This window comes from Nelusetta ayraudi, unplaced genomic scaffold (genome assembly GCF_046127955.1).
Source record: "Nelusetta ayraudi isolate G7.1 ecotype Tasmania unplaced genomic scaffold, CSIRO-AGI_Nayr_v1 ptg000017l, whole genome shotgun sequence".
NCBI classification, from domain to species: domain Eukaryota; kingdom Metazoa; phylum Chordata; class Actinopteri; order Tetraodontiformes; family Monacanthidae; genus Nelusetta; species Nelusetta ayraudi.
Window position 1 is genome coordinate 4,279,691 of NW_027466067.1, and position 23,451 is coordinate 4,303,141.

Below are 23,451 nucleotides of genomic sequence, written 5' to 3' on the forward strand. Positions count from 1 at the left end.
AGCTCGAAAAAAGTCAGGTCGGTTAGATATCCCTTAAGATTGAAGAGGGAAGCGTTTAAAGTGTTATATTTCAAAGGGAGGCACCGCGTGGCTTTTCAAACAGTTCAAAGGGTGCCCTGGTTTTCTTTACGCGTTTATGTTTTATTTTGAAGACAGAGCAGGGCGTGACGTTTAAGATGACATCCTCCAAACGGAAATTTTATGCATGTAGAGATCTCTGCAGTTGTGTTTACATGCAATACAGCGTGCATACATTCAATATTATTTTGTGTAATAACCACATCAAAAATGCTGCGCTTATAAATGTCCGATTCTGACCACGCCCTTTTGCGCAAACGTCACGCGCATGTCTCGTGACACTAGTAGTTCCGTTGGTCCGCTGTAAGCGTCTTTCAATCTCTCGTTCTGCATAAACTATGCTCTACATATAAATCAAGTGGGTCATTTTTTTAAAACTTGATTAAGCAAGTAAAGATGCTGTCTCGTTTGCTAAAAGAGCACCAGGTGAAACAAAATGAACGAAAGGAGCTGCAAGGTAAGTAAACGTAAACGATAGCTGTCGCGCTAACAGAAGCTAAAAACAAAGCTAATGCGCTCGTTCTGTTCCGGGGTGTCGTTCCCCAGTTCTGAATGCCTGCCGAGATTTTAATACACCACTTATTATTATTCTCATAGTTTGTCACTTATTCTCATAGTTTGTCACTGTCACTCCGTTGGTGTAGAAAATGGCGCATTAATTTCTCGGTAGGGCAAACGACACTGTTGCTCAGCGAAGTATTGCTAAATATTAAATGTTGTGACAGTGTGATAAATGTCAAGTAATAGACAGAGAAATGCAACGATATTGTGTTCAACGATGTCTGTGATTTCTCTTTGTTGCCGAGGCCCTACGAAGCTTCAGAGGAGCACGGCCGTGTACACGCTCCCGCGAAGTGCATGCGCATCTCGGCAGACATGCGGAATTCGGCATGACACCAGAGCTGTCTTGTCTTGACCCACACCTTTTTTTCTCCTCTGTACAGAAAGACGGAGACGTGACGCCATCTCTGCTGCCACCTGTCTGACGGAAGCCCTGGTGGACCACCTCAATGTTGGGTATGAGATTCTTAACATCGTTCGTTACAAATTGTGTGTGAACGTTGATTAAGACAAGCAGCATTAAAACAAAAACATGTTCTTATATTGAGCGTTAATAAATTTGTTCATAATTTGTGGTGGTAAAAAAATTTTGTTTGTTTATTTGTTTTTCTTAAAGTGTTGCACAAGCGTATGTAAATCAACGTAAACTGGACCACGAGGTGAAGACTCTCCAAGTTCAGGCGAGCCAGTTCTCCAAACAAACTGCTCAGTGGATCAGCATGGTGGAGGGTTTCAATCAGGCTCTCAAGGTATGCAAAAAGTATTGATTTTTCTTGTATACAGTATTATAATATAAATGCATTTACATGAATGCTTTTAAGTTCCTTGGTGCAGGATGTAATTGAAAAGCTCTATAGGTTTTTGTAAATACTGTAACAAACACTATTACACTCTTAAAGTTAGACAAAAAGTGAATGTTGTAGTTTATGATTTATAGGTTGGGTTAGGGTTTTTGTATTTTTGCAACCTTTTTTCTGTATTTTTTGTGATGCCTTTGTAGATCTTTTGTTTCTTTTTGGTCACACATTTACATCAAAAGCTGCCTTTGTCTGGCTATTACATTAGTGACGTGGAAGCAGATTAGTTTTTTGGGGATTACAAGTCTGAGTGGATTGGGGGATGGTGGGAGTGAAAGCAATTTATTAATGAGTTCCTCTCCAAACAGTTACCCAGTTTTATTATCTTCTGGTTTCAGGGAAAGATGAGTTTTTGCCAGAGTATCTGAAAGTTTAGATGGACATTGTAGTGTTTGGTGATGCAATTTTTACTCCTATTCTCACTTTGAAAAAAACAGGAAATTGGTGATGTGGAGAACTGGGCCCGCAGTATTGAGATGGACATGAGGACTATTGCCACAGCTCTGGAGTATGTGCACAAGGGTCCACTTCAATCTTCTTCCACATGAACTCGATCATGGATCTTGGATTTCTTGTTAAAACATTGGAATGATGAGGAAATTCACTCTCATCTGCAAAGAAGACGACTGGACTAACATTTTTTTGTTGATGTTACGCTGTTTGGACAAATACTGACAGCCCATCGGCACCACTGCTTAAAGGATCATTTCTCAGCTTCACTTGATATGCATTTATATTTTATATTGAGTTTCAAGAAAGTGGGATATCTTGCAGTTGTGCATTATATAGTTTATACGTTAAGACAAAATATGCACGATAGTTGACCTGCTTGAAATGCACTGAGAAAACACGTTATTGTGGTGTGTGGGCCTTCTCATAGTAGATATTTCCTAATAGTGTGAAGGAGGAGATACTTCAACTATTAAAGAGGAATGATGAAAGAGAAAACTTGAACAAAAAAATCAGTTTTTTTTATTTGAGAACATGTCCAGAAAAATCTGTCAGTATAAATTATTACTGTTATTTAATTTACAAAAATTAAAAATGTAAACAAAAAGTGTCCTGTTTGTGAATTTATTTTTCTCTGATTAAAATTGTTGTACGGCAATTGTTATGCAGCAGGACATTGCTTGTTTTCCATCTCAGAGACATTCCTGGTCATTGATTGCTTTTTGTCCATTGACTTCATTAATCCAAACTGGAAATATATCACTAACTCATATTAAACATTTTAATAGATACAAATGTTGCATATTATGCATATTAACCGCAATGTGGGTGTGCTTTGGGTTGGAGTGGTTGCATGTGAGTGAGTTTGCACGAACTATGCACGCCTTTATAAAAATGATGTTTTAAATTAAAAAAGAAGAAAAATGTTGTACAGACTTCCATTGATGAAAGCCTTGAAGGCTAACCCAGCAAGTGTGCAAAACAATTTGTGGAACGTGTGACGTGAAAATAAGTTATGTCACAATTCCGAAGGCTGCTGAGTGCAGTCGCATTGCAGGTGTGTTTGGTAACAGATTACTCCTTCAATTGACTGTGTATTAATAGAAAACCAGAACAAAGAACTGTTTGTTGACTCTAATCCATCAGTTCTCTGTTAAAGTACCGGAGGAATGGAACTTTGATTAAAAAGACGTCTTGGTTTCTGCATTTCCAGTTTAATATGCAATATAGATTTCACCTGGAATCTATGTTGTGGCACAACTGTCTATAAAGTTTAGGCTGTTAATGTAGATTACAATTGCCAAGTAAGTCGCATTTAAAATACCTACATAGATTAAACTCAAATACAGTGGACTATCCATGTTCCTTACTATGTCATCAGTTTGAGCTCCCAAGCATTTATATATGGTTATATACAAACAAATACAATGGATCAGTAATCAGCCTGCGAGCCAATGAGATTATATACATGTGATTTTGAGAGGTGCACTAGGCTTTAACATGTGGGATTATTATAGGTTTGTTTTAACACTCTTATTGCATAAGGAGCCCTTTGTGCACGTTTCCCTTCGAAAACCCCATGCAGCCAAAAAAAGTTAGAGTTAGAGAGGTAGAAAATGCCTGAAAGTAAATTGTCATTTATTTGAAATCACTCATTGCACCTGAACACAAATTAAAGGTATTTGTTCCCTTAGGCCCCCACGGGAGGTTCTGTGCGTATTTTATAATTGCAACAAACCAAGTGGCTGCGGATTGGGGATTACATATCGCTTTCTTGTCTAAAGGGATAAACCAGAAGGATAAAGCCCCTCACAGAGCAGCCTTGAGAGTTAAGACAGACCAGCAGCCAGAAAGGGAAAGTGAGTGGAGACGACTCAGGAGAGCCAAGAGGAAAAGGTAAGGGTAATATCTATCTATTTATCTATTTATTTATTTTGATAATTTCAGAATTTTCCTTAACTGTTTGACATATACCGTAACTACTTATCCTCTTCAACACTAATAATAAAGCACCTGTTGCAAATGCTACAAACAAAAGGTTTTGTATATTTTAAGAAATAGCAAATTAAGAATTACTTTACCCTGACAATTGTAACATTATGGATATTAGGATGTATTGATATATGTCTTGGTCATACCAGCGTTTTAAATCTAAGATAAAGTTTTGAACCTGTTATTTAAAACCTACAAGTTTCCTTTTTAAAGAACATTTTTACAGCAGGAGTAACAGCAGTGGTCTATAAGATTTTATTTTTTAATCCATAGGTTATGTAAATAAAATTGACTGAAAAAACTTTATCAAAGATTTCTTATTTTGGTATTCATCAAACCCCAGAAACGTACATGGTACTTAGCACTGAGCATCTTAAGCAGCTTGGTCACACGCATTCAAATTCTGCTCCCAAACAACACAGCCGTGCTCTTTCCTTCACAAATGCCTTTCTTTTCCTCCGTAAGAGCATTATCCACATTTTTCTTATGTGCCCATAGCGCTTCTGTTTTACAAGTGCCGCAGCTAAGACCCTGTGTGAACATTCCCATTGTGTTCCACAAGTTTGTGTAAAGGTTCAATAATCAAGACAATACTTCAATAAGACCTAACACATTGTGAAATTGAGTGCATGGATTTGGCCATTGTGTGTGTGTGTGTGTGTGTGTGTGCGTGTGCGTGTGCGTGTGTATTTACTGCAATAAGTTTCTTACATTCCTGATGAATCAGATTTGGCAGTGTTCCATGTCAACGCAGAGTCAAGTTTGCTCAACATGTTTTTTCGGCAAGCAGGTTACCAAAATCTCAGTCCTACCACTGGAAGCAGCATGGATGGACAGTTTGTCTACGACCTTCTGGGGTAAGAAACACAAAGGAAATGAAACACGCTTGGTTTGGAGTGCTACCTCACAGGTGTGCATCTTAAACCTGCCGTTTCACTCCGTCTCCCCCTGCAGTGAAAACGCCTGGGTGTACATCGCTGCCACGGCCGTTGTGCTGTGGTTCGTGGTGTGGCTGTACAGGGACAGCCTGGAGATCGAGAACATCACCGACAAGTACGTCTTCGTGACGGGCTGCGACTCGGGTTTCGGGAACCTGCTGTGCAAGAAGCTCGATCGCAAAGGTTTCCGCGTGCTGGCCGGCTGCCTGACGGAAAAGGGAGCCGATGACCTGAAGAGGTTAGCGGGTCCTTATCTGAAGACTGTCCTGCTGGATGTGACCAACCAGGACAGCATTCAGAAAGCCATGGAGTGGACGAAGAAAGAGGTTGGGGAAAAGGGTGAGATGTCTTGCGGTGTCGCATTTATTTCTATTGTTAATTCCAAAGTGGCAGATACCTTAGTGAATCTATCTGGAAAAATAGGAGAGTGTAACTTCTCTAGGACTTTGTTGACATGCACTTTACGATTTCCGGCCACACCTCATACCTTATTTCCAACCAGCATAGGCGCAGATCTGTGACTGAAGTCTTATAATTCAATGTGAAGCATTATGGTCCAAGCTTCGTCTGATTTAGCCTCCTACTTGCGCAGGACTCTGGGGTATCGTGAACAACGCCGGGCGCTCATTACCCATGGGCCCCTCAGAGTGGATGAAGGTGGAGGATTTCCACAGCACGCTAAAGGTCAACATGAACGGAGTGATCGGCATGACCGTGACCTTCCTGCCGCTCATTAAGAAGGCCCAGGGCCGCATTGTCAATGTGGCGTCGGTGCTGGGCAGGGTGGCCGCCAATGGCGGCGGCTACTGCATCTCCAAGTTTGCCGTGGAGTCTTTCTCCGACTGCCTCCGGTAAGATTTTCCATCTCCTGCAAATCAGATATGGGAGTATCACGGCAAAGCAAAATCCACTTTTTCCATCTTTACTTTTAGTAATAGGAATAATGCAATCAATACCTAAAATGTTCAAGTATTAAAAGGATGGCAAAATAAGGGCAACTATTGTCTTACGAGCGAGTGTGACACCATTCAACTTTTACTTTTAAAGGAGAGACATCAACTATTTTGGAATCAACGTGTGCATCATTGAGCCGGGCTTTTTTAAGACGGCGGTGACGAGCCTGGATCCCCTCGAGAGGGAGCTGCATCGCCTGTGGAACCAGCTCAGCCCCGAGGTGCAAGCCAGCTATGGGGACAAATATCTTGATAAGTGTAAGTGAAGTACAAATATTAGTTTTTAGTCTTTTACCCTGCCAACAGAAATGCAGGTTAAATTGCTTTGATTTTCCTTTTGTTTTCCTAAAAATACTGATTTTTTTTTTCTCCATAGAAAGTGAGATAAATACATAAACTTAGCACATGGTGAAATCTAACTATACATATTTCATCAACAAGGAACCTAGTATTTCAGGGCGATGTAAGGCCAAGTATATTTGATCCCTGACAATCCTCTCAACTTCCAGACATCAAGGTGCAGCGTTTGATCATGAGCGCCATATGCGACTCCGACCTCAGCAAGGTGACCAACTGCATGGAGCACGCCCTGACGGCGGCTTACCCGCGCGCCAGGTACAGTGCCGGGTGGGACGCCAAGCTCCTGTGGATCCCGCTCTCCTACATGCCCTCCTGCGTGGTTGATATCGGACTCCGGCTGGTTTTGCCCCGCCCCTCCAAGAGTGTGTAGCCTCTTCGGGACTTGTTGACATGCACTTGATGTTGACCAGCGCCACGGTATCTGTCTTATGCTGCACATGCTGCAATTCTCTCCCTGCCTTTTAAAACACCCATCCATGCCAAACAGCGTAGGCACAGATCTGTTTTTGCTGTGATATAATTTACATGTGAAGAATTTTGCCCCAGATTAAGTTGTCAGTCAACTCGAAAGAAAACAATCTCATTGTATTTTGTGATTCACTGTCATTTTTTTCCCCTGTAAGTTGTGCCTTTGAGTTTTGTAGCTATGAGTTTGAACTCGCTCACATGAAGGCTTTCATATACGTTTTTATAACCATGTTAGACCCTGAAGACCAACGGACGCAAAAGTAACAAATGCCTTAAAATAAACACTCTTGTCACATTGTAACACATGATTTCCAATACTCTATGTCCTTAAAGGTCAACTGAAATGTTTTACACCAGAGTTGGAAGCTCCCGAAAGATGATTAACGATAAGTGTGGTTTGTGTCAATATAGTTTTGAATGAGTCAAATTATATAACTAACCACACAGATTGTGACTATGTAAACAAAAAAAAGGGGAAAAAAAGTGACGATGTTAGCACTCAAAACCCTTTAGCTTAACTCTACATACCAAGGCTGTTGATAAGGCCACATTGTTTAAATGTCTCATCTTTTACAAGAGCTGTGCAAATTATTGGCAGATGCATTTAGGTACATTTCCTATCAGCTGTCATATTGATCTGTGTTGCAAGTGACTGAATGTACCGAAGTTGGTGGTGAGTGACCATAGCAACTGGGGGCCTGGTCGGCCACCAAGTTGCACAATTGGTCCAAGGCTTTTCCAAGCTGGCACGGTGACAAATGTAAAGTTCTTTCTTTGAAACTTTGAAAATTGTTGTTGACCTTTAGAAAAAACAAAACAAAACAAAGAAGAAAAGGCAACATTATTTATTCGTCCAGATTATTTTTAGGCACCATAGTCCTAGCGGATCAACAGGTTTCTATTTCCTGATTGGTCGTGGTCTCTATCAGTCTAGTCCAGTTGGTGAACAGCTGTGACACAGGCGGTGGACCTGTCGGATCACCTGGTGCATTCAAGGACATCACGTATTTTCTTAATATTAGTCCTGTACCTCCATAGTTCAAATATTTCCAGTCTTTACCAAAGCATTATTTTCGAAGAAGTTTTATTTTTGATACCTGGCGTCCGCAATGTGCTAGTTAGCTTGCAAGCTACTTAAGCACAACCCATCTGTTTGCTTTTACAACGGACCACGAGAGTAAAAGTGGCGAAAACAACGACATTCGCCGTGACACGCGAAGGCAGCATACGCCAAAAAAGTTAGTAACCTTGGACGAAAACGTGTCTGAAATACGAGACCGGGATCTGTCCGTCGGCTGCTTCACCCCACAGCCATGAACTGCAGTCTGCTGAGAGTCCTGCGCGTCTCCAAGTCGGCACAGGTCGTTTTTAAAAGTTGTGACGCCGCAAGGAGAGTCTCCATCATCCAAACGGCATGCTGTCTGAGCACGAAATCACCCTCGTCGGCCGAGACGAGACATTCCCATCTGAAAACGTGAGTTGTCAATGACGTGGAAAACGATAGAACCAATGTAGGTTTAAAGCCTGTCCGGAACGACCAACAATGTACGATCCAGTTATTTATAGCCTTGTATGCATTTAAACACACACACACACACACACACACACACACACACACACACACACACACACACACACACAAAACCACAACGTATATCTCCGCAAAGCTGTCATCTGTTGTGTGCATTTGCCTGGAAAGAATGTTTAGCTAACTATAATTATACCAACTGTGTTAATTAATAATAAATTAATTTAATTCTTATTAAAAGTTTAAACTGCCATTGACTTTCACATCAATTCATGCATCAATGTGGCATGTTAAACGATTTTAAACAAATATTTAGTACTCTTTTTTTTGTCATTAATTTGTGGATTCTTTTTTTTTTTTTGTTGCTATTTTAGTCACTGTAAACAACCATTTGAGGTTTTTGTGACTGTCTTTTCACCACAGGAATGTCCAGTCAAAGGTCTGGAACCTCAGCTCTGGAGTGGAAGACATGCTATTCTACGCCATCACAGAGGGGAAAGAGCAGGTCCCTTTTTCACACTTTATATCAGTAAGTATCCGTTCCATGTATGTCCATGCGGTGTTTACTGTCGCATTTATCTCTCAGTGCGTTCGTGACTTTGATATGTATTTGCTCCTCTTGTTCTCAAGGCCCTCAAGAAAACTGGCCTTCACCCGTCTGACCCTCGCCTGAAACACTGTATGGACAAATTTCGGCAGGCGAGTAGAGAATCTGTTGGAGAGATGATGATGGACAGAGAGCTCTTCCACAGGTACAACGGTGGAGGTGACGGACTCATATCGTTTGTAAAATAAGTGCAGTGACAGGCTGTGATTTGACTCTCTGTTGTTAGAGCTTTAGTTGAGACATAGATAATATAAACACGTTGTTGTTGCATTGCAGTTGCACTGATAACTCAGTGAATGAAAGAAATCATTTGTTGACTCTAAAAAAAATTGTGATTGAATTCGTGAACCGTTTTTATTATTATTATTATAAACAGGGGCATCATTTTCTTTTAAAAAGTCACTTGTTATCATCATTTTATTTGCCTAGCATAACATTTTTTTTTTTAACCTGACAAGCACATTAATTATATATCAGAAGTTTGTGAGGCAAGTGAGCAAATTTTACTTTATAACCTCAGCTATTAGTAAGATAATAGATTTGTTACTGCAAAAACAAAAATGTCATAAAAGTGCAACCATAAACTAAAGTGACACATGCCGCTCAGTTGCTAGTAAACACCATAGCGCCGTGAGTTGGTTATTATCAGACCTGAAAGAGGACTCTGCTCCCTGAGTGCTCATCAGAGCTTATCACAGTCTCTCTAGATTGAGACACAGCAAAATCCTGATAGCCGTGTCTTCTGTTAAAAGTGATGCTGCGTTTGGCGGAGCTTTAGTAAAACTGTCCTTTCCAAAGCTGGCAGCGTGCCAGGGAGTGTCGTGTTGCTTGTGTCAGCTCCTGTGAACTTTGCTTGTCAAAGTCCTGTTGGTCAGACTGAAAGCACACACACACACAGACACGCACGCACACACGCACACGCACGCACACGCTATTAATACTTTGTTACGTAACCGACACAACCAAAACTCTGTACAGGAGTAACTTTGGTCACTTAGTTACCTTTTGGTCATTTAATAATTCCAAGTGCATGGTAAAGAGCCACAAAAAAAATCCACATGTGCAAAAATAAATTCTTTATTTCCAATAACTGTCTAGATTTGGTAGAATTACAGTTTGCCATTCCAGACTACCTCATGCTTTTAGCCTGAAGAATGACTTAAATAGGCAAGACAATAAAGATCCGTCATGCTTTCATCTAATTAACTGTAAGCACTGTAAATTATACTATACTATAGATTAACTGTAAACAGATACACATTGCATCAAAGTGTGTTCAGTTTAGTCGGCAGCAATTAGTGTTGTTCTGCTAGTGAGAAGAAAGTTACAAAGTAAACCTGCATATCTTTCAGATAAAATAATAAAAAAAATTCTGTGCAACAAGAAATTGATTTCCTTTCAGACGAGCGATCCTGATAGCGCCTCTATAAAAATCGTCTTTCTCCAGGTGTGTCGGCGGGAACATTGTGCTGCTGATTCAGGCCTTCAGGAGGAAATTCATCATCCCTGAGTTTGATGTGTTTGTAAAGAAAATAAACAAGATATACGATGCAGTGGAAAAAAGCAGCGATGGAAAGGTGAGCGTCTGTTCTTTTGTCCCTGATGCCTTGAGTGAAGCAGAACCCAGGGAGCTAAAAGGGTGCATTATTTTACACTGCATCACATTTATCGCATTGTGGTTAACTGGGTGCCATATGCTGGATTGCTTTGCATACTATTTCTGATGATGAATGGAAAACAACAACAACAACAGTAACAACATGTTCCTCCCATTACTGTCATCAGGTTGCAGACTACATTCCTCAGCTGGCCAAATTCAATCCTGAACTTTGGGGTGTGTCTCTGTGCACGGTGGACGGCCAACGGTAAGATGAGTTGATCCACGTTTGCCAAAAATAGTTTTAGCCCTCCGGTGGCTTTCCGTTTTCTTATGCAGCAGCATTTAGCAGACATACTTCTCTGGGCTACGGCTGAATTCTGGATGATGATGATGATGATGATGATGATGATGATGATGATGATGACGACAATGATGATGATGATGATGATGGTGACGATGATGATGATGGTGATGAAGGTGACGACGATGATGATGATGATGATGGTGATGATGACCTTTTTTGCCATCTTTCTCCAGGCACTCGGTGGGTGACACCAAGCAGCCGTTCTGCCTGCAGTCCTGCGTGAAGCCCCTGCAGTACGCCATCGCCGTCCATGAGGCAGGGACGGAGAACGTTCACCGCTACGTCGGCAAGGAGCCCAGCGGACTGAGGTTCAACATGCTGTCACTGGATGACGAAGGTGTGGAAAGTCTTCTTATGTTTACTTGTAGATCATGTCAAAACAGCCCTGATTTGTTTTGCTTCAAACACCTCCTGACAATCTTGGCCGAAATACATCATTTCAACTCTGTTACCCGTTGCTAAAGGCTAGTTGCTCTTTTACTTTTATATCTGCATGAGTGCTAGCATCATTGCTAAATGAGCAAACAGTCTTCAGGGCTTCTACCAAAGGTGCAAAAGTTGGATATTTCTCAAACCATTTCCGCCGCTAAGGCCTGACTTGATTATAAAAGTGTGTTTATGCAGATTTTATTCAGTTATCATATTTTAAAATCAAAATTTCAAGACTTTACTTTTACAACTTTACTATTTAGCATGAATGCAACAACACTGTCTCTCACTGTCCTCGCTCACAGAGAAGCCCCACAACCCCATGGTGAATGCAGGAGCCATAGTAGTCACCTCTCTTATCAAGGTAAAACCAATAGGCTGCTGACTGATAACAAGATAATAGACGCATTCACAAATCCATATCTAGATGGAAATTAAGTGATACAGGAAATGTTCTTTCCTTTGTAGTGGAGGGTTTTATGTCTCTGCAGTGTGAGTGAAAGGATGCCTCTGAACTCTGGCTGATGAAAGAAGAAGAATTAATTCAATTTTAATTGAATTAATTTAACCTCACGAGAGGAACAAAGGTGTCTGGAACAAACGGTCGCTGAGCATCAGGCGTCTTTTATAACCTGGAAATGAACATATAATGAAGATATGTGTGTGTAATCTGTTGAACACCTGTTGAACTGTGTCTGACTTCGCTCCAGACAGTGTCGACAGGCTAAAGATACAAACTTCTTTGGGCTATTTGGCACCTGCCCTGGTCCGTTAGGTTAACTTGATCTCGGTTATGATGTATATCACTCAGCCTGACCTAATTAGGTGTGGAGTGCCACCTGCTAACAGAGGCAAAAGCCCTATTTAAGGCTTGCGTGAGAGGATGCATGTGTTTAAGGTTTGTTTCATCCCCAGCAAACTTCCCTAAAAGTCCAGTTGTCACAGATCACATGGTTCATGTAGTTGGGGGTTCATGTCGTTGTTGCTTTCTGTTAGTGAGGCACTGAACTTGGCTAAACAGTTAATGACTAGAGGCAAATTTGCCGAACTGTTGAACCGTCTCTAAGTGTTCATGAATGCAAAAATGTCCTGAATGTGACTTCTGATCTGAATTTTGACTCACCATATTTTTTTTCAGCCTCGTTCCAAAATGGCCGAGAAGTTTGATTATGTAAGTTCACTCCAGTCTGTTTCCTCAACATGAATATAAGACTGTGGCAAAACTGTCTGGTAAATCATTTATTGCTTCTGTTCCTCAAGGTAATGGAGTTTCTGAAAAACATGGCAGGCAAAGAGTATGTGGGCTTCAGCAACGCCACGTGAGTGTGCTGTCAAAAACATCCGTGTGAGACAAAGGAGACAGAGCCAACACCTTGCTCGTTGCACTGTTGCAATGCGAATGCGTGTGTAATGGCCCTGAATGCCTCTCTGTCGTAGGTTCCAGTCAGAAAAAGAAACTGGCGACAGAAATTTTGCCATCGGCTACTACATGAAAGAAAAGAAGGTCGGTGACCACACTGAGAAGCTGCTTTTGCGAACCGTTTTTTCTGTTGGATCTGTTTCAGTTGAAGTTTGAACACTAAACTAAAGTTTTAACACTAAATGTTAAAGTCACGCTGATGATTTGCTCAAGACGTCCTGAAAATAAGTCTGACTTGAGCTTTTCAAGTGAGACTTTTGAGGCTTTTTTTTTTTTTACTCAGGTTTAAATGGCCGTATCTTTTTTTTTTAATTATTATTATTATTATTATTATTATTATTATTATTGTTAATTTAATCCCTGAATAATTTCAAAATTGGTTTTCCACTTATCCTATAACCATACAAGATGGGTATACAACTGTCACAGTGCCATGTATTTAAACACTTTTAGAAAACAAAGTGGACCGTGTCTGAAGATGTTTCACCTTAAAGTTCTAAAACTGAAGGAGCATTTGGCCATTCACCGACATTAAGGTTTATTGTTTGAAAGGATTCTCATTTGTCTTGGCTGTCGCTTGTCTATGAGAGTTGAACGTATCAAACTGATGTTCGTCTTGGCGCTAAATGGCCTCATCGTGACTGTCCTGTTTTCTGTCATCAGTGTTTCCCTCCTGAAGCCGACATGATCGACGCCCTGGACTTCTACTTCCAGGTGAACTGCTCAGCCGTTAGTCGTTGTCGTCATGAGGGATGCACCAATACCACTTTTTTACAGAACGAGTAGAATACGGGACTAACCGTGACTCCTCTGGTTTCAGCTCTGTTCCATAGAGGTCAACTGCGAGTCGGGCAGTATCATGGCTGCCACCCTTGCCAACGGGGGGATCTGTCCAATCACGGGTGAGCGCATCCTGAGCTCGGAGGCGGTGCGCAACACGCTGAGTCTCATGTACTCCTGCGGAATGTACGACTTCTCTGGCCAGATGGCTTTCCATGTGAGCGAGACACAAGAAGGAGGCGTCAGCCACGCCACTCCTCATCCACTCATCAGTACAAGTTTTGCTTTTCGACAGTCTCACACGCCCCCTGCTGCTCTCTACTAGGTAGGACTGCCAGCCAAATCCGGGGTGTCCGGTGCCATACTGCTGGTGGTCCCTAACGTCATGGGAGTGATGTGTTGGTCGCCGCCGCTGGACAAAGTTGGGAACAGCGTCAGGGGGATACAGTTCTGCGAGGCGAGGATTCTCTTTTAAATGTGAATGTGAACAAAGGAAGGTTGAAGGTTGTTGGTGTGCAGAAACGTTGGGTAGCGAAACTTGCAGTGAAATGAAAGTTGCTCGGCCGTGTTGCTATGTGGGGAAAAACATACAAGGGGAGGATAAATACTCCAGTTCAGCGGACAACTTTACAAAATTTGTAAAACAAAACTAAGAAAAACAACTTTTAGATTTTCATATTGTAGTCCAAATGATGACAAGTCACACATTTTTTGTGTCGTTCTTACCAACCAATGTTGTGTGTAATACCCTCTACAGAAGCTTGTGTCGCTCTTCAATTTCCACAATTACGACAATTTGAGGCACTTTGTGAAGAAGCAGGACCCTCGCAGGCAGGAGAGAGACGAGCGGGTTTGTTGCATTTTGCACTGTCTGTCCACCTTGTCTGCAAGAGCGACAAAATAACAGACATGCCTTTTCAAAATCCCCCCCCCCCTTTGCAGGACAAATCCATTTTCAGCTTGATGTTTGCTGCTTACAGTGGAGACGTGTCTGCGCTGAGAAGGTGTTTTAGCAGATCTATCTATCTATCAATATGACTGATAATGTACTGGCCAATCGTGACATTTTCTTTTTTAATCCTCGATGATTAACTTTTTTTTCTGCCTGTTCAGGTTTGCTCTCTCATCCATGGACATGGGCCTGAAGGATTATGACTCTCGATCAGCACTGCATATCGCTGCAGCAGAGGGTGAGCGCCGTATGACCATTTTGTCTGTGTGCGAAAGAAAAAAAAAAAACCCTCCTTTTCCATGGATGCTGTAATTCATGGCCATTTCAGTCCCAAAACTCCCACTTTCCTTATATGCCTATGCACTATATTCAAAATGAAGTCATTAAGATTTGCGCAGTGATTTGTTTCAACAGACACACAGCAGTATTTAAAGCAAATTATTATTATTTTTTTCACTTTGCCTGCTTTTGTGATTAACTAAAGAGATGCACTTTACCTTTGGCTCAAATGAAACAGATGCTTGTGGTTAATGAATCAGGCCGCACTCTCCAACAGAGCACCAGCTGGCCCGTGAATTGCCCTCCACGGTAGTCGCAGCATTTGCGACTATCATGAGCTGGTCCAGTAGTACGGTGTAAAATGATGTAAAACATTGCAGTATTTAATGAGAAACTATGTAACACTTGTTTTTATGAGGCTTTTGCATGAGGAACGAGGGTACAGACAGTCTTTTTCTATCTGCTCTCAGGTCACGCTCAGGTCGTGAGATTCCTGACAGAAAGCTGCAATCTTGATCCATTTGTGAAAGACAGGTAAGATTTGTTAGTGTCACTGATATATTACTGTTTGTCAAACCTCTTTTGCTGAGTCTCGATTACTTGATGATTTGTGTTTGACTGAGATTATATTTGTTATTCAAATGTGTAAAAATCCTGTTTTATTTTGTTTTTTTTAACAAGGGTTCCACATTGCAGCGGGATTACTGTAGATACAATCAGATGTGTACATTTATAACCTGCAATTAATTGTAAATACATTTTACATATACCCGGCTACCAGACTGTAATGTGAGTTATTGTGTTGCAAGTATGTGCTGCATTGCTTTAAAGCAGCGTTTCTCAAAGTGGGTGGCGTGCCCCCCCTTGGGGGGGGGGGCCTGCAGAGTCACGTCTGGGGTTTGAGAACCACTGCTTTAAAGTAATGGAATATTATTTGGATGCTAAAAATCATTTCACTTTCACATCTCGCCAATCACATTCCTCGTCGTTTCATGTTTTGATCCGTATTGTCCAGGACTACAATCACCCCCTACCAGTGTGTCATTTTGCTCTGTGTGTTCCTCACTCCTGTGCAGATGGGGCAACCTGCCGGTGGATGATGCCTTGCAGTTTGAGCACGACGACGTGGTGAAACTACTGAAAGACTACCAGCAGGTTTACAGCCCTGGAAAAGCACAGCACAATGCGGAGGAGCACTCTCCACAGCTGGACACCATCGAGGTCATAGCATGATTCTTCCTTCCCAGAGATCAGTGGTGAGAACTGCGCTCCCTATTTGTGAGCCAACATCATTTGGCTCAGCTCACCAAGAAGAGGCGGCTCGTTCGACTCCCACTCTTCATTTTATTTGATAATTCAGCGCTGTTTTGACTTGTGATTTGTATGTGTACACATATGTCACTTAAATTATTCAATACATTATTTGTACTGAAGTATCCAAAAGTAAAAATGACGTTTTCTAATTTAAAAAAAAAAAATGCTCTTGCAAATTTTCTTTTTTTTTTTTATTGTATTTGCAAATTGCTATCACTCTCTGAAGCCTCCACCAGGTGTGAAGAACAGATTCAACACACTTATGAAAATGCAATTTGTCACTGATAAGAGTGTTAACAAGGAGAAAATTATACAGATCTCATTGTGGATAAACTTTAGTTTCAGTCGGGATCCAGCCGCCTGCGTAACCAGGTGGAGACCCTAATGGGGTAGCTACTCTGTTTTTTGTTTGGATGAATTTTGCTCCATCGATGCTGGCAATATGCCACTAGATGGAGGCAAATATTTGACTAAATTAAATACATACATCACTTATCTAATTAAAACCAGACGTGATGGTCTTGGAAGATACGATTGGGGCTTCTTTGTCTTTTTAGTAAAACAAAACAGATTTTTATCAGTGCTACTGTGGGGGGGAAAAAAACAGTAAATAACATAACCAAAAAAAGAAAAGAAAAAAAAAAAGTAACAGACAAAGTCAGCTTTAACCTTTATTTGTGACAACACTGAGAAAAAAATCAAGTAAATCCAGTTGTTTTGTAGCGTGGCGTGTGCAACATTCATGGTTTATGTCATTTTAGTCATGAGAACTTGGTAAACACAAAATACGATAAAGCTGTTTCATAGTTTCACTGTTAGGCGAGCCTATTAATGCATGATGAAAATAAACTAGCTTAAGTGACAGAAAAGGAAAACAAAACCAAAAAATATTCACAATCAAACAAAAACAGTTAAAAATGTTGCCTTAATCCGAAAAAAAAAAAGAAGCTTGGAGGCCAAAACGTTCTCCATTCTCAGACTTGAGGCAACAGCAAAGTGTGAATGTCCGTTCAGACCTTTCAATTCCTAACACTGTGTTCTACATGAGAGAAAATCAATAAACTGAGTTCCAACGTTTGGGGGCAAAAATGTTTCTACAATCCTCTCCATTGTAAAAGGTTGCATGCTTCAAGACTGAAGCAACACTGCGTATACAGATGTCGCCAGCGGCGGTCCAGGGACTGCGGTCTCAAAGGAGTCGCAGTTGAAGAAAGTTCAGCAGAACACCGGACGAGATAATGTGGGATTCCGAGAAGGTGAACATATTCCAGGAGGAAGTAAATGCAACAATATTCCCAATTTCTTCTCGGAACCACACAGCGGCCTGTCCGCTTCTGTCGGCATGCACCGAACATTAGAGCAACAGGGATGTCCTCTGTGGTTCACAGGCCCCCTGACTCGGTGGTTGTGAGCTGAAAATGCTAAATTGTTCAAAGTCCAGAATTGATCAGCTGAGGAAACGGCAGGTAAGGTGGACTTCGACAGGAGTTGCGTACTGTACAGCAAGTCTTACAATCATTGCAGATTTCAAGTCAACACACCACCTTCTTCTAGCTGGGATTTTTTTTTGTGTGTGTGTGTGTTTGAAAATCATGAAAAGCACTGATCAAGGAAAATACCCAAGGTGTTTCTGCAAAACCTGAAGCCACCGATAAAAAAAAGAAGAAGAGAGAAAGAAAATCCTTACAGCAGGACGACAATTTAAAGAAACATGCTAGAATTAAAAACCACACTCCTGACAAACTCGCGTTCGTGATATATATAATATAATCAAGCAAACAGCTACACGCGTTGAAAAAATGTTTTTTTTTTTTCAGCACCATCGATTGTTTGTGTCGACCTCTCAAACGAATAAAAAAGAAAAGTCGGCTGCTTTTGGACCTTAACTTGGCAACATGTCACATCTCAATATTCTCCACCTCAACCTAAAACCCTGATAGTTAAAAAAGAAAAAATAATGCTCGCGCAACGATATAGTACTCATGTCGCCAGACTTTCAGCTTAGGTAGGGTCCCTCAGTCAGACGAAAACGACACTTTTTTCAGCTTTAAAAAACAAAAGAAAAAAAGGACCAAAAAAAAACAAAAACGTGTTCCATAAATAAACAACATGATGATTAACAGTCAACGTTTGTGTGCTGCGTTTAAGACAACAGTGAAAAAGTATGACCTCAAAGAGAGCAAAGGATTCTTAGTGGCCGTTCTTAATTCTTACCAGAGTGCTTACACACACACACACACACACACACACACACACACACACACACACACACACACACACACACACACACACACACACACACACACACACACACACACACACACACACACACACACACACTTCAGTGTTGCCAGCTTGGAGGAAGTGACAGACGCACCAGCTCTGCGGCGAGTTATCCATCCGAGCCGGGCCGAGGCAAAACTCTCCACTTGTCTAAGAAGTGTTTGCATATATCATTTTGACCTATCGAAGCGAGCCGGACGCCGAGCCGGGTCGACTGAAAACGATGCTTGAATTGGTGTTGGGGAGTCCCCCCCCCCCGAAATGCCGCCAGACAACGTGAGGTAGAGGATCACAGAAGCAGAGTGACAGACGGACCAAACGGTGCCAGACATGAGGGGTCGGTGGGTGGTGGTTTGCACTGGTGAGTGGGCGGTGGGGGGGGGGGGGGGGGGGGGGGAGGACGAGAACTAAAAACAAAACAAACAAAACCAAAAGAAAACGCCCACTCACACTTCGCCAAAGTTGGTGTGGCCCGTCTCCTTGGCGTGCTTGCGTGCCTCCTTCTGTCCCACCAGGCCGGTCTGGCACACCATGCAGCGCAGCGAGAAGCGGTTAACGTCCGTGAACTGCCGCTTGCGCCGGGCGTCGTCCGCCAGCTCCAGCGCCTGGGCCAGGATGACGTCGTCCGAGGTGGAGAAGACAGTCTGGGGCGGCGCGTCGGCGCCGGGCGCCTCCTTCTGCAGCGGGTCGTAGTGGATGCCGTCGTAGATGAGCAGCACGCGGTTGTGGTAGCCGGCGTCCTCGCCGAAGCGGTCCACGCGCACCGTCTGCGTGTCCACCACGCAGATCTCGCAGTGGTAGAACTTGGAGAGGATGGACAGCTCGATGGCGCCCCCCCAGGTGTCGCTGCGCTTGATCCACGAGCAGTACTCGCCGTTGGTCTTGCCCAGCACGGCCTCCGAGTAGGCGGCGGGGTCGCCCGACACGATCTGCGCGATGAGGCTGCGCATGTCGGGCGCGCAGGCCTGGTCGTAGACGCCGCCCTCCACCACGTAGTAGACGCTGGTGAAGAGGCAGGAGTTGTCGGCCGGGACGACTCGGCGCGCCAGCACGGGCGAGGCGTCCAGGCGCGGCACTTTGGTCACGGCCGGGGGGTCCTGAGGCTTCGGTTTGCTTTTCTCCTCCTCCACGATGAGCGTGTCGCCTGTCGACAGGGCAACACAGGCAGGCAGCTTTTAGCGTTGAATATTAGATACCAAAATGATTTGATTTGGCCAGCAATCTAATTCACTTGACAGGGAAAAAAGGTTTAGGGTCTTTTTTGAAATGTCTGCCAAAGCCTTCTGAGCCTTCATGAATGAAAAACTAACACGTCTTGGTTTACCCACACAATCCATCACACCATGACCTCTGTAAGCAGTTGAGTCATTTGTTTCTTTTGAAAGCATTTTACATAATTAAAAAAGAAAAAAGTTTTACCTTCAGGTGCAAACATGCATTTTGAATAATAAAAACAAGGATTGAGCCCTTATGCTGACTACGCTGATCTTATATACATACACACACATGTAGCAACCCGACCCTTCTCTTCTCAACAAGATGTGACCCAACCAGTGCGCGCTAGACAGAGAGAGACTCTCTCCTGCAAAGCACAGCTAGGGAAAAACAAGGACTTTCCATGAAACATTTACACATCTTAATTGAACGCCTTATTTAAATGTTTCATGAATGGACAAGAGGGTAGTGACACCTTATAAAACAGCTTCTGCCAATCTCCAATCTAAACAATATCAGTTTGGCTTATATACTATCTAAATATACTTTCTATTTTTCTGAATATGCATACATTACGATAATTCAATATTTCATATTAATATGTATCAACATGGATATGAGGTTGGTAATTCTGAAAGACGCCTAATACGGCCTAATACATTGTAACTGCGCCATGCGTGATGCCTGACAACATACCGGACTTGATGGGATAGTCTTTGAGGTGTGCGTCCCCATTCCGGAGGTCCAGACTGGAAGGCGGATAGCCGACCATAATTTTCTGCACATCGCAGGGGATTCCGGTCAGCTCCTCCACCTTCTTCTTCAGCTCCTGCACGCAGGACTGGTGAGTCAGGCCCTGCATTATGTGGCTCCCATTTTTGGTCTTACAGCGAAGCTGCAACATCTTGCCTGCAAAAAAACAACAACAACGAATTATCAAGTTACATCTGCGATCAATGTGTGTTTTTTGTGTGCCGTCGGCTCGTTGCGGCTAACGTTACACGTTTGATTCCAAACTGGACCTTTCTGCCTGGAGCCTGCGATTCTATTTATGCCAACATGGGTTCGTTTCACGTTGGCACAGATGATAAATACTTTGACATTCTGCCATCATCCAAGAAAAACGCAGGATAGCCTAACTGGTAACTCAAGTGTTGGAAGTGTGAGAGTAGAGGTTTATTTGTTTCCGTGCGGGTTCTATGACAACCTATTGACTCGTCCAGAGCGTTCCCTGTCTTTTTGCCCCAACATGGCTGGATCAGGCACCTGCGCCCCATCATCCAGAGAGAGTGTGTGTGTGTGTGTGTGTGTGTGTGTGTGTGTGTGTGTGTGTGTGTGTGTGTGTGTGTTGGGGGGGGAACCCTGAAGACTGGTATTACAGAAATCAGACTGATGTCTATGTGAAAGCCTGTTTCATAAAGTCAATACAATGTTATGAAACAGTCAAATTTTGACTAATTTTCCCCTGAGTTATCAGCATAAACAGTGCCATAAAGTCCTAACAGTCAAAAGACATTTTGTATAATTCAAAACAAAACTTTAGCTTGTACAAAAAACAAAAACAAAAACAAAAAAAAACATATATATATATATTTTTTTATATATAAACAGTGAGAGAACTGCGGAGCATTAGACACACAGGACCAGTGCACCGCCACCACGATTCACGAAACAAGTGACAAGAATTACTGAACAGCGTAAGTTTAGTAAGCGAGAAGCAGCCTTGGAAATGTAAGCGATAAGTGTTGTTGAAGCCGTGTGGGAGAGTTGTTAAGTTGCATTAAATGCTAAAGCACGTCTTGAAACCCAAACAGGGTTTCGTCACAACTCATTACAGGGATGGTAATTAGCACCGGGGTCTGGTTGTATCGGAGCTCGGCACGCGCGAAATAAAGACCCGTTTTTGTTTTCAAAATCGCAAAAGAACAGGATCCCACGGCAGCAAAGCCTGGCCACATGACGCCGTGTAACAATCAAAGTGCTGACGAACAGCGGCCGCGGCAGCAGTCAAATAAACGGCAGCGGCTTCGCTTTGTTTTGGTTTTCTTTGTCCTGTCAATTTCCGTTGATGAGTTAAAGCCAGAGTAAAATTACACAACTGGCTAGCGCGCAAGTGCTGTGCCGAGCAAATGGAATGCAGAACGGCGAGTCTTCGGCGGTCAAATACCTGAACAAACACCCAAGTTCGCTTCATTCGAACGGCGAAGATACGCGGGATAAACAAGCCAAGTTTGACGCGGACTCCCGACAAATGTCAACGGCGGCTAGCGCTGCACCGTCAGCTAACTTTAGCACGGTAATCTGCCCACTGACTTGGCGCTAGCTTGCCGGGCTTTACTACCGATTTCCGTTCGACACAACTCAAAAACAAGGTCCCAAACTTCTAAACTTCCGCGACTGCGCGCAACAGAGCACGGCACAGAGTATGACAAGGAGATTTGCTTGCTGTTTTTACCTGCTGTTGACTGCGGCCCTGTTTCAAAAAATAAACATCCAGTGACTGGTGGTTACCAAAGCTATAGAAATGTAGGCAGCGAGCTGGTTGGTCTGATGTGCGCTGGGGATGCGTCTGCGCATGCGTCATAGTGAATCGACCAAGTCCCGCCAATGATACGGCGTTATAAATATAATAAATATATAAATATAAAAAAACCCTTACTTTTTAGGGTCATCTGATTTATTTCCTTCTGGCTCCATTTTAACACCAGTGAACATGATAACTGTGAGTTGGATTTAACCCGCTCTTTAAAAACAGCAGAGTAGTAGTATGATAGGACTACCGTGATATGTTTTTGTCAATGTTCTTAATCTCAACGTGTTTTAATGTATAACTTTGAGGCACATCAGTTCCGTCGACCAATGTTACTTTCAATAATAATAGTAATAATAATGAGAAGAAGATACAATTTCTGTATGAATTTACTATTAAAGTTATAAAAAACATTATTTCTGTTTAAGAACAAAACCTAGTTCGCAAACATGACACACATTAAATCATGACTCTGCGTGTCAAATAATGCCAAATTCATAAATCTCAAAATTTGATTGCAGACTGTTTCAGCTCTGAATTCTTCTTCCTGTCTGACCGCTGCAATACGGCGTCAGCGATACGCACATTAAAAAGGACGCTCTTCCACTTGTGCCCCTTATATCCATCTGTTCCTCTGTTTTCTATCAGCGAGTATTTTATATTCAGGGTCTCGAGGGATTGGGGGGGGGGGGGGGGGGGGGGATCAAATTGTGACATTCCAGAAAGAGAACAAGCTGGTTGCACTCACACGCACTCGCACACTTAAATTTACCGCGCACTCCCCGATTAAATGCATTTAATAACATATGTCTATATATTCACATTGTAGGAGGCGTGTCCTGCAACAATTCGCTTACACGATTCAATATTTTACCGTAAAGTCTGGAATACATAAATTGGTCAGCGTGAAGAACGTTAACGTCGATCTGGCAAATGAGTGACATGGATGAAGCTCACGCACATTCTGTGTCCAAGTTAAGGTCAGCATTTTAGATGTCAATGTCAGAAAATTGATCAAATTACATCAGAATTTTTGGTTGCAGTAAATTTCCCATAAGACCTTACCTGTATGCAGGCTACAACCCATGGTCTACTTAATAAATACAGCAAATAGTTATTCAAATTTCTCATTATTAATATTTTATCACCTGTTTTACCTGCAGAAGAGAATCTGGGCCACATTTTGAAAAAATAAAATCGCTTTGGTACAATTCTGACACACAAAAACACTAAATAGATCGAGGGAGGAAAAAAAAGGTACACGCTCAATTAAAAAAAATACACATCATCAACAATTAGGATTAACATAGACTTAACCAAAGTCAGACTTAAGTCTCTGAACAAAGTTTGGCTGAACGTGTCAATTTAATTTAGAATTCTGAGATTAAAGCCAATATTCTGACTTTCTTTTGAGAGTTCTTTGAACAAACTCATTTATTTTCTAATCAAAATGAAAACAAAAACATTTGGTTCTAATCCTCTTTCACAATATT

General features: G+C 42.2%; 4 protein-coding genes across 8 annotated transcripts; 3 read left to right on the forward strand and 1 right to left on the reverse strand.

Moving 5' to 3' along the window:
* The first annotated feature begins 244 nt into the window (after window positions 1-244).
* Window positions 245-2,556, forward strand: bloc1s1 (biogenesis of lysosomal organelles complex-1, subunit 1). Its single transcript, XM_076024876.1, has 4 exons — window positions 245-535; window positions 1,023-1,095; window positions 1,256-1,388; window positions 1,934-2,556. The coding sequence occupies exons 1-4, from the start codon at window positions 475-477 to the stop codon at window positions 2,042-2,044; spliced, it is 378 nt and encodes a 125-aa protein (XP_075880991.1). The 5' UTR covers window positions 245-474; the 3' UTR covers window positions 2,045-2,556.
* Window positions 2,557-3,706: 1,150 nt separating this feature from the next.
* On the forward strand, window positions 3,707-6,578 carry rdh5 (retinol dehydrogenase 5 (11-cis/9-cis)). Of its 2 annotated transcripts, XM_076024870.1 has the most exons (6): window positions 3,707-3,842; window positions 4,729-4,795; window positions 4,893-5,215; window positions 5,469-5,727; window positions 5,924-6,087; window positions 6,339-6,578. In XM_076024870.1, exons 2-6 carry the CDS (start codon window positions 4,764-4,766, stop codon window positions 6,557-6,559), a joined length of 999 nt encoding a protein of 332 aa, XP_075880985.1. In that variant the 5' UTR covers window positions 3,707-3,842; window positions 4,729-4,763; the 3' UTR covers window positions 6,560-6,578. The 2 variants fall into 2 exon arrangements, with proteins under 2 accessions (XP_075880985.1, XP_075880984.1); XM_076024869.1 differs by lacking the exon at window positions 3,707-3,842 and having other exon boundaries at window positions 4,202-4,795.
* Window positions 6,579-7,940: 1,362 nt separating this feature from the next.
* gls2b (glutaminase 2b (liver, mitochondrial)) lies at window positions 7,941-16,094 on the forward strand. Its single transcript, XM_076024877.1, has 18 exons — window positions 7,941-8,131; window positions 8,609-8,714; window positions 8,816-8,937; window positions 10,240-10,369; window positions 10,578-10,657; window positions 10,930-11,093; window positions 11,491-11,549; window positions 12,324-12,356; window positions 12,446-12,504; window positions 12,623-12,689; window positions 13,269-13,319; window positions 13,426-13,602; window positions 13,711-13,842; window positions 14,143-14,235; window positions 14,328-14,389; window positions 14,499-14,575; window positions 15,087-15,150; window positions 15,693-16,094. Exons 1-18 carry the CDS (start codon window positions 7,971-7,973, stop codon window positions 15,847-15,849), a joined length of 1,794 nt encoding a protein of 597 aa, XP_075880992.1. The 5' UTR covers window positions 7,941-7,970; the 3' UTR covers window positions 15,850-16,094.
* Window positions 16,095-17,504: 1,410 nt separating this feature from the next.
* yod1 (YOD1 deubiquitinase) lies at window positions 17,505-23,270 on the reverse strand. Of its 4 annotated transcripts, none has more exons than XM_076024874.1 (4): window positions 23,116-23,270; window positions 20,125-20,337; window positions 18,223-19,357; window positions 17,505-18,151 (listed from the first exon to the last, which is right to left on the reverse strand). In XM_076024874.1, the coding sequence occupies exons 1-3, from the start codon at window positions 23,138-23,140 to the stop codon at window positions 18,660-18,662; spliced, it is 936 nt and encodes a 311-aa protein (XP_075880989.1). In that variant the 5' UTR covers window positions 23,141-23,270; the 3' UTR covers window positions 17,505-18,151; window positions 18,223-18,659. The 4 variants fall into 4 exon arrangements, with proteins under 4 accessions (XP_075880989.1, XP_075880988.1, XP_075880987.1 ...); XM_076024873.1 differs by having other exon boundaries at window positions 18,209-19,357; XM_076024872.1 differs by having other exon boundaries at window positions 18,205-19,357.
* Between the last annotated feature and the right edge of the window lie 181 nt (window positions 23,271-23,451).